This window comes from Gadus chalcogrammus, chromosome 15, assembly GCF_026213295.1.
Source record: "Gadus chalcogrammus isolate NIFS_2021 chromosome 15, NIFS_Gcha_1.0, whole genome shotgun sequence".
Classification (NCBI taxonomy): domain Eukaryota; kingdom Metazoa; phylum Chordata; class Actinopteri; order Gadiformes; family Gadidae; genus Gadus; species Gadus chalcogrammus.
This window is the reverse complement of record NC_079426.1, coordinates 12,377,488-12,390,215: the sequence shown is the minus strand read 5'-3', so window position 1 is coordinate 12,390,215 and position 12,728 is coordinate 12,377,488. Positions and strand designations below refer to the sequence as shown.

Genomic DNA, 12,728 nt, shown 5'->3' with positions numbered 1-12,728 from the left:
GGGGTCCGTCGTCTGCTGATTACGTCACACAATACGCTATCTACAGCAATAAGGTATTTTATGGCTTAAATTAAAGAGCCTGTAATGATCTTTCATTTTGAACATAGACCATTCCCAACCTATCTGTATGGATAGTTTTCTTCTAAAAACAAAACATCCCTCGGAATCATCTTGGCTGTTAAGATAAGCCGTCCGTGTTGCCAGATTGGGCACATTTTCAGCCTGATTTGGCTACTTTGAATCACGTTAGGCTGGAAAAACGGGACATATGAACACAAACCGAAACTAGACAGACCTACTCGCGCTCACACATGTGCTCGCTGTGGTTGCTATGACGACAGCCAGAGCTACAGCACAAAACAGCCAATCACAACTGTCCCTTAGCAGCCAATCACAATGTAGCCTACGCCCATTCAAGCGTACAGCCAATGATATTGTGTAACGTAATCAGCAGACGACGGACCCCGAGCCGATCTGGTAGCCGAGCCAATGTGGTACTTACACCGGTGTGGTGTATCCCTATCCCTACACAATCCCATGAGACATGGAACCAAACAAAAAAACCATCCCTTAATGCCAGGCCAGGGGTGATGTTCCCAAGAATGCTTCATATTCAAATATCAGGAGGATTTTTTATTGTACATTTATCTTCATTAGTCTCTGTCAGTGAGCGCTCTAGAAGCATGACCTCCTATTTTCTAAATCTTTCCATTTGTGTCATCACAAGTGGGAATGTCCACCTAGAAGTATGATGGTGGAGACATCAAACTCTATTCATCATGCACCCTATTAGAACAGTCTATTCCCCTGTGACATTGCTCGTGGGCGTGTCAACTCAATGTGTGATGTCAAAAGTGAATTCATTTTCAAAATGAGAGTGGTTGTGTCCGCTCCAAAATGTGATGTCACAAATGGATAGATTTGAAAACAGAGTCGCATTACAGTTAAGTTAAAAAATTGTAGTTGGTTGTGTCCACTCCTAAATGGGATGTCACAAATGGATAGATTTGAAAACTAGAGTCTCTTTACAGGTGAGTTAAAAAATGTGAAAGTGGTTATATCTACTCCTAAATGTGATGAAAACATTTAGGAGTTTGATGCATAGAACATGAAAAAAAATGTCTATGCATCAAACCTTGTTGTTCTCGCTTCATCTACAGGTGGAAGGCATCCATGGCATGTACCTGACCAACAAGCTGATAGACAACCGAGTGAAGACCTTCATCACATACGACAAGGGCCAAACCTGGGCCCTTCTACCGGCCCCGACCACGGATGTGTTGGGCAACAACCTCCACTGCGTACTGGTGAGTTCCTCCCTTGCTAGACTAGACACAGTGTAGTGTGTTGCGTGGTGAACACATATTTTAACAGGGAATGTATTCAGCAGCTATTTTGATGTGTAAATAAAGACGAAAGATACCAAAGGCCTACCTACTAATAATAACGCTATGTGCTCATAGTGCTTGAGTGAGTTCTCTTTGGGAGAAAGCGATAGTCCTGCTGTGCAATCGCATCAACAGCTTTGCACAATGTTCAGAGCACCTATTTGCGTTGCGGTGAATGGAAGTAGGCCTCCCTTCACACCACGGACGCCTGGAGTCAAGGAACATTAAAGCCCTGCTGTAACCGACCTGGACCTGGACGGCTGCGCTGCTTTTTGCGTTATTAAAATCAGATCAGGAATTGAAAGGGAAAACGCTGATTTGATTAAAAAACGTGATTCTGCAACAGCGGTCTCAACCGGCTCCCATTCAGGCAGTTTAGGATACGCGTTCAAATGTCTGTTGGATTTTATTCTTGGCACAGCTGCCCTCTTGAAAAAAGTGTTATTAAATATTGATAAAACAGTTAAAATAATCATCGACTGGTGTGATGATGAGCCTTATCACGTAACATTATTAAAAGCAAAAACATATAATAATTGCGGTGAACAGACAGCTCCTGTGGCTCCCGACGTGCCGCTGATGAACACGGAGACGTGGTCGACGGAGCAGGGCCGGGCGCTGTGCGTCGTAACGCTTTGCTGCTCACTGGAGATCACATGCTGCTTCTCAAGTGGCGCATGCAGTTGATTGTTCCTACTTGTGCGTCGACTTGCGTCATAGCAATCTCAACTGTGGCTGAATTACGGCTTCTGTGTAAGCGCAGCCTGTGACTTGCTAAGCTTAAACAAATCAGTTTGATTGGTCAACTCAAATATAAATGTTATATAATTGATCAATACAAATAAGCTAATGTTTCTGATTGGTGGGATGCAGCTCATTTGAGTGGTTGCACACTCTCCTCAAGACCAGCTGCACATCTTTATTTCTATTTTGAAAAAAAAAGCTATATTACCAAGTCTTAAGCAGAGGAGGAAACAGCTGGTTAGAGGAGACATATTTAAATGTTTGTGGCTTAGTGTGCGAGGCCTCGCGTTGTCACGTTTCGTTGCAGAGGTGAGACCTCCATTAACCTGCGTAAATTAAATTTACTCCTTCACCGTCGGTTCCTGACTAAAGACGGCTAGATTATTCCGAATTACAAGCAAGTGCTCCCTGTGCCGCCCCTCTCCCTTTATTATACATGCAGTCTATATGTTTGATATTGATTTAATCTCATCAAATGGTTGATAGGGAAGGTTCTCTGTAGAACCGGGGTGATGTTTGGACAACAGGTGATGTTTGGAACACAAAGTTTGCTATTACACCCGAAGTCTCCTCGTGCTCCTCTCAAACTAACTCCCGTTGTTTGAAAATCTCTATTGACGTTTGCTTTTTCTTCCACAAAACGTTTCACTCAGAGAGATAAGCCGAGATGATTTGAATCAATTTAGCCAGATTTATCAGTGCATCTTGGGGAATTTTAATTACATGCCTTGTCTGCTCGAGAAAGAGGGAAAAAAATCCTGATGCCCTCCGTTGTGTCCTCTCTTTCCTCTCTTTCAGTCGCATTTTACTGCCAGAGAGATGAGTAGAGCAAAGCGCCATTGTTTCATAAATAAGCTCTGAAATTGTTTTAGCTGTAAAGGTAAACTATAGCAGCAGGCCAATCTAATCTTTTAGTTTCCATCTGTTCCGACGAGGCATATTCATGTTGTTTAGAGACCCCTTCTTGATGAGGATCTGTTTTTTTCTTATGGTCAGCCATTTTGTTCACTGCATCTGCATCTGGAGATGTCAGAGAACCCCTACACATCTGGACGCATCTCCAGCAAAGACTCGGTGCCCGGGATCGTGATTGCTACAGGTGAAGAGGCTCCCAAATCCTAGCTTTTACTGTTTTTATAGCTGGGAATGGTTAGTTATGAGCCACTCCTGGCGGAAAGGAGGGCAATGATGCATCGAATTAAACATTATATTGGCACATAATGTTCAACTTTTGAATATCAAATTATTTTCTATCTTCAGATGAAAGTAATGCAGTGAAAAATACAGTCCTTTCATTAAAAAGAATGGATTCAATGCATGAGATATGTTAATGTTTTATTAAAAGGAGCTTCGATATATATGTGGTGCATGGTTTTACTTGCTAACCGCTCATCCTTCTGCGCCCAGGAAATATCGGAACGGAGCTGTCCTCCACCAACCTTGGGATGTTTATAACATCTGATGCGGCCAATACCTGGAGACAGGTATGATACCTGGCTAGTAATCTAGAGCCGCGGTTTCTTGGGGTTGCTAACCTACTCAGGGGATGACTGCATGCTGGGTTGTAGGAGATTGCTCATTTATAAGCTATAGATACTTGATGATGCATGCTTGATTACAAAATAATTGACAATGCTTGAAAGGTCTCGCAAAGGCCCTGTATATATAAACACACTAATGAAGTCATTATTTTGTACCCCATGAGTGTGTCGTGTGATGTGGAGGGTTAAAATGATTTGGTAGCAAATACAGGCTTGGGTTGCAAGGCTTTTCTTGGAACCATTATGACACAAAGATACGGTGCATTCATGTTGAAGGTGGATCCGCATGGCCGATCGCAAGTGTTTGCTGGGATTTGAACATTTTGACATTTACATTTAGGGCATTCTACAGACGCTTTTATCCAAAGCGACTTACAATAAGTACATTTGTCATAAGAAAGTGAAAACATATATATCGCTGTTGGTACAGTAAGGATGTTCATAGAGGTGCAAGAGCACCAACTATCGCTAGGTTTGACTGTGTGTTTTCTGCAGATCTTCGAGGAGGAGCACAGCGTTTGGTTCCTGGACAATGGCGGTGCTTTGCTGGCCGTTCTCCACTCCAACACCCCCCTCCGCCACTTATGGTGAGAGGAACTAGCTCAGGACTGGTCAACTTTGTTCAGAAAATAACCATATTTTTTATACTGTATATGGCCCTATATATCCTTTCACCGAGGCTTGTTCATATTCAGTCTATCTTCTTTTGAGATGCATTGCTGGGAATATGTCGGGGGTAAACCTTTGCACAAGTGTTTGTTTGCTGCCAATTTCCACGGAGACAATCAATCTTCCCTCCACTCGAGGAATCTCCTCAGCTCACAGCGCCCCCCCCCCATTAAACGTTTACTTCTTTCTTATTTTGCTGTTGAAGCGATGATCAGGAAGGTATGATTACAGTTGACACATCAGTGCCTTTGTGTGCATCAACAGCGCTATAGAACACTGCGAGAGGGAGGGAGCTGTTTTGTTGCAGCTTTTGTTATGCCCTTGCATGTTGTTATTCCAGCACAGTTTTTATGTAAATTAGGGTTTTTCATTGTGGAATATGAGAATGAGAGATGCGTTGCCCAGGTTCTCTTTTCGTTGACACCGTGTCAAACTTTATACTTTGATTTCCCCCAGTTTTCACTCCCTCTGAAGTCTCAAGGAATTAGGTTCTAGAAAGGGTGTTTTGTTTTACTATATATTAACTCTGTTCACATGGAATTGTGCTGTTTTCAAATTTGTTCAAATGGCTTTATTTCCAAGCAACTTTTTTATCTAAGATTGTATAGTGCCTAATGTTTACTTTTATTATCCTACACTATCCTTACACTATCCTTACACCATACACAATTCAATCACACACAGGCCACTGTTAGAATCAGGACATTAAGCATTGATAACTTGTTGTTCTTTGTTCTTTTTGTCCCCGATAGGATCAGTCTAGATGAAGGGAAGAAATGGACTCGGCACAGCTTCTCCCTGGCGCCTCTGTATGTGGACGGCGTGATGATGGAGCCAGAAGCTGAGAACCACATCATCACGTAAGATCACAGAACCCAGATCACTCCACCATCAGAACAAACCAATCGCACTGCAGAAGCGCTGCTGAGCTGAAATGACGATTTATTATTTAAGTCCTTTAGTGGAGTCTTTTATCCAAAAAGAGCCTTTCCTTGAGGGTGGAGGGAGGTCATTAAGGAGCAGGTGGGGCTGGTAGGGCATCTGTCTCAAGAACTTCAAACGGGTTAAGCCGCGGAAATCTGAGGATTGATCCCAGCACCTTTCTGACTGGGAGTTGAACAAGCTGGCTACCCTACACTCGATTTTAAATGCCACCAAACACAGCCAGCAGCTAGAACCAGAGCCAAGATTTATCGTCTTTTTTCTCTCCATGAACTTTAGACCAAAATAGTCTTGTTTGGTACGATACTGCCACGTGTGATAGGTTCGGCTATGAAGCGGTGTGTGGCTCGGCTAGAAATAGACCCCATGCCGAGCTCACACCATTTTATACCAAGGGCTGTCGCTAAGCTACATCTCTTGTGTTGTTTTCATCTCGGGAATAAAACCATTTTTTAAAAGCCCTTGTTATCTCCTGAGCCTCATCCCAGCCTTGACAAGTCGTCGACAATAATAACGACTGGTTACGTTGTCACCCCCCACTCCGTCCAGATAAGGGGCCATGATCCCACACCAGCCCTCTATAAATGGGAAGGGATCTCCCATTTCATGTGGTCTTGTCCGTTTCCCCCCCCACAGGTTTTTTGGACACTTCAGCCACCGATCGGAGTGGCAGCTGATCAAGATCGACTACAAGGGCATCTTCAGCCGGCGCTGTATGGACGGTGATTACCAGACATGGCACTTACACAACAAGGTAACGCACCTCCTCTTGACATGTGGAGGGCTATCGAGTTTTATGCCTTTTTGTCATGTCACCATCAAGAGACACTCGGTGGGGGTTGACAGCATAATCCCGCTGATGGTCGCATGACAGTGGTGGTCCTTCTAACAACATGTATTTTCTGTTCGCCTTCGTTCTTTTCCTTCTTCATCTTCCCCTATATATTTCTTGGTCTATTTATGTCTGTCTTTTTCATCACCTCGTCCTTTTTCTCTTCTTCTCTGTCTTCCCCTGTTGATTTCTTGAATGCTCCCCTATATCTTTCTTTTTGTCTGTCTTTATTTTTTCCTTTTTTATACCTGCATCGATTCTTTTCTTTGTTTCGATCATCCTTTCTTCATATTTGTTCATCCTTCCTTCCTTCTGTCCTTTTCTTCTCCTCGCCTTTCTTTCTCTATTCCACCCTTTCTCTCTTCCCCTATTTCCTTCTCCTTTCCTCCCTATCTCCCTTTCCGTCTCTCCCCTCATTCCATCTCCTCTCCTTCCCTCCCCTACCTCCCCCTCCCTCCTCCCCCCAGGCCGATCCGTGTGTGATGGGGGAGAAGCAGGTGTACATGAAGCGCCGGCCTGGTAACCGCTGCATGCTGACCCAGGACTACTCCAGGATCTACTCCTCTGAGCCCTGCCCCTGCAGATCCTACGACTTTGAGTGGTAAATCCCCTTCATGCCCCCCTTCTGGAAACAATGTCATCATATGGCAAAATGTATTAATTCTATTTCATGCATCATTCATTCATCCATTCACTCGTGTGTATATTCATGTATTCTTGCATAAATGTTCTCCCCGTGTACACGCGGGTTCCCTTACGGGCACACCGCAGAACAAGTTAACACGTCCGCCCCGCCGACCGTCGACAAGGCGCGGGCCCTATCCCCAGGAGCTGGGGCCCCGGCGGTCCCCTGTGGGGCGCTGCTCCAGGCAGGGTAGGACGGGTCCACTGCAGAGGACTGTCCCATAGGGGGATTCCAAAGTGTGTCTTCCTCTTGTTAAAATGTATCCGAATCCAGACTTCGCCACACATTCTGTTCCGCTTGTCTAGATTATTGTTGTGATGAAGGGCATATCCCAGGAGTAAATAATAATCTCAAAGTGGACCTTCAGTCATCTGAAAATACCCGTGACCCCCCCCCCCCCCCCCTCCTCCACAATCCAAGTCCAGTGTTTTTCACACCCCTCTGCAATAGCCATAGCAGTGGGGTGCATGATCTCCCCACTATCTCCTCCTCTGTTCATTTATCCATTCCTTCATCCATCTTCCCTAACGGTTCACATGTTTAATAATTGACAATGCAGTCGATTAGCAGAAGCGTCTTAGAGTGAGTTATTTTAGACCAATGCCATTAAGGATCAGGTAGGTCGGGGAGGGAATCTCGCTCAAGGATGCCTACAGTTAGTAGGCAAATGTTGGGGGTTTGACTACCTACTAGACTATTCTGTAATGAAGATTGGTCTATTATCCCTGACTGAACAAATCCCATGAACCTGGGATAAAATTCATTTATGTGTGTATATATATATATATATACACATAAATGAATGTGTATATATAATATATACACATAAAATGATAAATTTATAATATGCCTGCCTTGTCAGGAGAATTAATTAGAAGTATGCAAATCTTAGATGTAGGTTAGTAACTCTGCGAAGCGTCTTCAAATTAGCATAATGTTAAATGACTTGTTCGAATTTCATTAATAATAAGTGAACTGCTAAATGCATTTTAAATATCTTTTATCCATCTGTCCCTAAATTCCTTTTGATCTTTGCTTCTTGTCGCGTGTCTAGTCGTCGCCCTTATCGAGTCATGAACCCATGATGTATCGCCCCTGCTACCAACGCTGTGGCTGTAATTATTCCATTAGCGTGGCTTGGGTCGCATTGATTGAGTGTTGTTTTGGCAGCGATTATGGCTTCGACCGCCAATCGGACGGGAAATGTTCCCCTGCCTTCTGGTTTAATCCCAACACCACCACTAAGAGCTGCAGCACCAGCCAGAGCTTCCTCAACAGCACCGGGTGAGCATCCAGTCTACTACCGTCCATCTACTGAGTCTGAGTCAAATGAACTACCCTCTATGTAATGAATCTGAGTCTAGTTAACTACCCTTCATCTAATTAGTATGATTCTAGTGAGCTACCCTCCATCTACTACCACTGAGGCTAGTCTAGTCTACTACCCTCGATCTGCTGAATCTGAGTCTAGTCTAGTCTACTACCCTTCATCTACTACCACTGAGGCTCGTCTAGTCTACTACCCTCCATCTACTGAATCTGAGTCTAGTCTAGTCTACTACCCTTCATCTACTACCACTGAGTTTGAGTCTAGTCTCCTCTAGTTACCTCTATCTACTGCCACTGAGTCTAGTCTAGTTGACTACCCTCTACCAACTGCCACTGAGTCTAGTCTAGTCTCCTCTAGTACCCTCTATCTACTGCCACTGAGTCTAGTCTAGTTGACTACCCTCTATCTACTACCAATGAGTGTGAGTCTAGTCTCCTCTAGTACCCTTGATGTACACCACCTGCAACTTCGTAACATTCACAGAAATATGGGTCATGTTTTACATCAGATGCATCCACAGGAGAGCGAGTGGAAGAGAGAAAATACAACAGCTTTGAGCTTCCCCCGTCCACCCAGGGCTGTGTATTAAAAGACAGAAGAAGAAAGAGTAAAAACAACAACCCGGCTTTTGTTGTTGTTGTTGTTGTTATTGACTCAGAGTTGGTATTGATGTTGTCTCTCTGGTAAAGGTATCGAAAGGTTTTGTCCAATAACTGCAAGGAGGGAGGGAGGAGCGTGTTCTCCCCCAGGAGGCAGGCCTGTCAGCCCAGCCCCCCCCGGGGCCTGCGCCTGTCCACCAGCCAGGGGGAGCTGGCTGCGCCCGCCGGGACCAACGTCACCTTCCTGGTGCAGCTGGACCAGGTAAGAGGGGCTGGACCACCTTAAGACGGACTGCACCATCTAGAGACAGACTGTACCATCTAAAGACAGGCTGTCCCACCTAAAGACTATCTTAGACTATACCACTGACTATGCCACCAAGACAGGGTTTAAGATGAACTGTACCACCTATAGTCAGACTCTACCGGCTATAGACAGACTGTATATTCTATAGTTGGACAGTACCATCTATATACAAATTGCTACCTATGGTCTGACTGAAACATCCATAGTCAGACTGTACCACATAGGACTGTCACATGTATTTTCTGTACCATCTATAGTTGGCCTGGGTAGACTGGGCTTTAGACGGAATACAGCACCCATAGAAAGACTGTACCATCTAAAGACGGACTGTACCACCTATGGGGGACTCTAGAGTCAGACCATACCAACTCCCGCTTTAGGATATTCTCGGCCTTGGCTACCTATGTAGACAACTTAAAATGGGATTCTTTATGTGTATATATGTTTTTTAATTGGTGAATATGTGGTATCAATTTCCCAATATTATATAACTCGGTAACACTTTATAATAAGGTGCCATAATAAATAGAAAACTAGTCATTACGTAACCCTTTGTTAATATTTGTTAATTGTTACTAAAATATCTATTTGGCACAAGTTAATCGTTTTTTTTCACTGACCACAGAGTGTCGCTGGTTAGGGTTAGGGTCGTGTGTTAGGGTTAGGGCCGTGTGTTATGGTTAGGGTTAGGGCTTGGGCCGTGTGTTAGGGTAAGGGTTAGGGCCGTGTGTTAAGGTTAGGGCAGTGTGTTAGGGTTAGGGCCGTGTGTTAGGGTTAGGGCCGTGTGTTAGGGTAAGGGTTAGGGCCGTGTGTTAGGGTTAGGGCAGTGTGTTAGGGTTAAGGCTGTGTGTTAGGGTTGGGTTAGGGTTATGCAAACAACTAATATTTAATTAATGATGAAAAAACTATTAACTTGTTCCAAATAGATATTTTAGTAACAATTAAGAACTATAAAAATAAGGGTTAGGTAATGACTTTTGAGTTTGCAATTTATTAGGGCACCTTATTATAAAGTGTTAGCTATAACTCCCCTGTTCAGAGTATATAAATATATTTTTTTATATTAGCATATTCATAGTTAGAGATGTGAGAGTATCGATCCTATAATACTGATGCATCATGTATCACTATAAAATATTTCATAATGTTAATAAGTGGTATTCATGGCACCATACGATGGAACTTGTCTTCTTAAACATCTCCCAGACTTTAGTTTGTCATCTTTCCGTCCGAGTCAGCCTCCCCGTTGCTGTCTCCCTCATGTATTTATTTCCTCCCAAAATATAAAAATATTTCTGACACATTTCTCCTGAAGTACATCTCCACCCTTAAGTGGTGTCCACTCAGCTCCCAGTCTGGGAAGGGGAATCCAGCCCTAAGCCCATCTGACAGACACCCCTTGTCCTTTATCTCTGGGCCTGAAAGGGGGATTCTCAGAAGACCCACATCCAGCTGCACTTTGGGGACGGCATTAAGATCACATACTCCAACCTGAGCCGCACCAGCGACGGCATCAAGCACGTCTACAGCGCCACCGGGATCTACAGGGTGACCGCGCTCGCCGAGAACAGCCAGGGGTCCGACAGCAGCACGCTGTTCCTACACATCACCAGTACGTCCCCACAGGGAGAGAGATGAAATCTCCCGCTGAGTCACTCTGGCCATGGTGGAGATAATGGAGAGGTCGACCGACGGGGAGTCGATTCTCGATTCCAATTCGCTTCAATGCTGAGAATCGATTTAAAAAATAAACAGAGTTGGAGTTTGACTTTGGCCGCAGTTTCCACTACATACTGTGGAATCGAAAAAGATAAATGATTAGTTAAAGGCCTCGTCTTTACCAATCTGTGTTTGATTCCTTTGGTCTGATTTATCTCACTGGGTGCGTGTGTGGATTGGGTATCAAAGACGACGGAAATATTAAACAGAATATTTATTTTTTGATATTTGGGTCTATACGATAAATTTAATTGGGTAATTTCCAATAAGTTGGAAATCAGGACCCTCCATCTCTTCAGCCCTCGTAACAGTCCATCTGGCTGGAAAGTCCAGAGCTGTGCGTGTGTGGGTAAACTTTGGACTTTCCACTTAGTTTGCAGTCTGGCTTTATCATACAATCGCAAACAAACTCAATCATGGGTTGAAGAGCGGCTCAAAATTTCGTAAACAAATTAAATGAAACATTAGATTTATATCTTCTCATTTCTCGCTGCTGGCCTCAACCTGTGGCTGTCGATCATTTCATGGATTTTCCAGCTGTTTTAGTTAACAAGGAATCAATTTTCATTTCAGGAAAAATTAAAAAACCCTGGAGCCTTGTGAGCTTTGACTCTTTTTGTAGAGTGCTCAACTGCGTCCACTGTATATACTGTATTTATATATTCCATTGTGGTGGATAAACATCTTTGGAGGTAGTTTGTCTGTCTTGCTAGTTGTTGACGCTGTAAGCAAATGTGTGTGGGTTTGTGTGCATAGTGTGTGCATGTGTGAATGTGTGTTGGGGTTGGTGTGTGAATGTGTGTGTGTGTGTGTGTTTGTATATATAATGTGTTTATAGATCTTTGTTTATAATGTATGTGTGGAATGTGTGTGTATAATGTATGTGGGTGGGTTTGTGCGCATATTTTGTGAGTCGGCGTCAATGCGTGTGTTTGTTTTTGTGTCTGTGTGTGTATATTTGATGTGTGTGTGTGTATAGTGTATGTGTGTGTGCATATATATATATATATGTGTGTGTGTGTAATGTATATGTGTGTGCGCGCCTTAGGTCCAGTGGAGCGTGTTCACCTCTCAGCCCCCATGGTGGTGAGCAGGCAGAGGGAGGTCAACCTGACCGCCGTGGTGTGGCCCAGCCACTCCAGAACACTCACCTTCTTCTGGTGGTTCGACAACAGCTCCGAGGTAACGATCGCCATCAACATCCCCCGCCGCCCACCTCCCCCCCGTCCTCCCTGGTCTGATGCCGAGGACTATTCTCTGCTGACGCTTGGCTCCAGCCAAGCTTCCGATGAACGGAAAAATAAAATAACAGAATGTGTCGCTGTTTGAATGCAGTTGGTTTGGGTCGCGACCCCCCCCCCCCCTCCCCCCACTCACCCTTTGCTTAAAAAGAAAATAAAAACAAAAAGGTAAAAATCTGAAATGAGAAAAACGACAATATATCCTAACTAAAATGTAAATATTTCACTTTGGCTTTTTGTCTCCTCCCCTTCTACCGTTTGACAAAAAAAACACCAAAAACAACAACAACAACAAAAGCCCCTGATAACCTTGGAGGGAACAGTGTCGCACACCTTCCAGAGCGAGGGGACCAGTAAGGTGACAGTGCAGCTGTCCTCCGGGGGAGTCGTCATCCAGGACTCAAAACGTATAACCGTCAAAGGTGAGCTAGAGAGACACACATGGAGAGAGAGAGACAGAGAGAGAGAGAGAGAGAGAGAGAGAGAGAGAGAGAGAGAGAGAGAGAGAGAGAGAGAGAGAGAGAGAGAGAGAGAGCGAGAGAGAGAGAGAGAGAGAGAGAGAGAGAGAGAGACGGAGAGACAGACAGAGAGAGAGAGAGAGACATAGAGTGACAGAGAGATGGAGAGACAGACAGAGAGACAGAGAGAGAGAGAGACAGAGAGAGAGAGAGACATAGAGTGACAGAGATATGGAGAGACAGACAGAGAGATGGAGAGAGAGAGTGAGATTG

General features: G+C 44.2%; 1 protein-coding gene across 1 annotated transcript in view; it reads left to right on the top strand.

The window, feature by feature from the left end:
• The window catches only part of sorcs3b (sortilin related VPS10 domain containing receptor 3b), a 47,360-nt gene that overhangs the window by 25,921 nt on the left and 8,711 nt on the right, over positions 1–12,728 (top strand). Inside the window, exons 10-21 of the mRNA XM_056609951.1 lie at positions 1,161–1,307; positions 3,129–3,231; positions 3,540–3,616; positions 4,169–4,260; positions 5,095–5,202; positions 5,921–6,038; positions 6,584–6,717; positions 7,972–8,085; positions 8,821–8,992; positions 10,463–10,649; positions 11,805–11,938; positions 12,296–12,419. Coding sequence (XP_056465926.1) covers positions 1,161–1,307; positions 3,129–3,231; positions 3,540–3,616; positions 4,169–4,260; positions 5,095–5,202; positions 5,921–6,038; positions 6,584–6,717; positions 7,972–8,085; positions 8,821–8,992; positions 10,463–10,649; positions 11,805–11,938; positions 12,296–12,419 — 1,510 coding nt within the window. The remainder of the gene's footprint in view (positions 1–1,160; positions 1,308–3,128; positions 3,232–3,539; positions 3,617–4,168; positions 4,261–5,094; positions 5,203–5,920; positions 6,039–6,583; positions 6,718–7,971; positions 8,086–8,820; positions 8,993–10,462; positions 10,650–11,804; positions 11,939–12,295; positions 12,420–12,728) is intronic.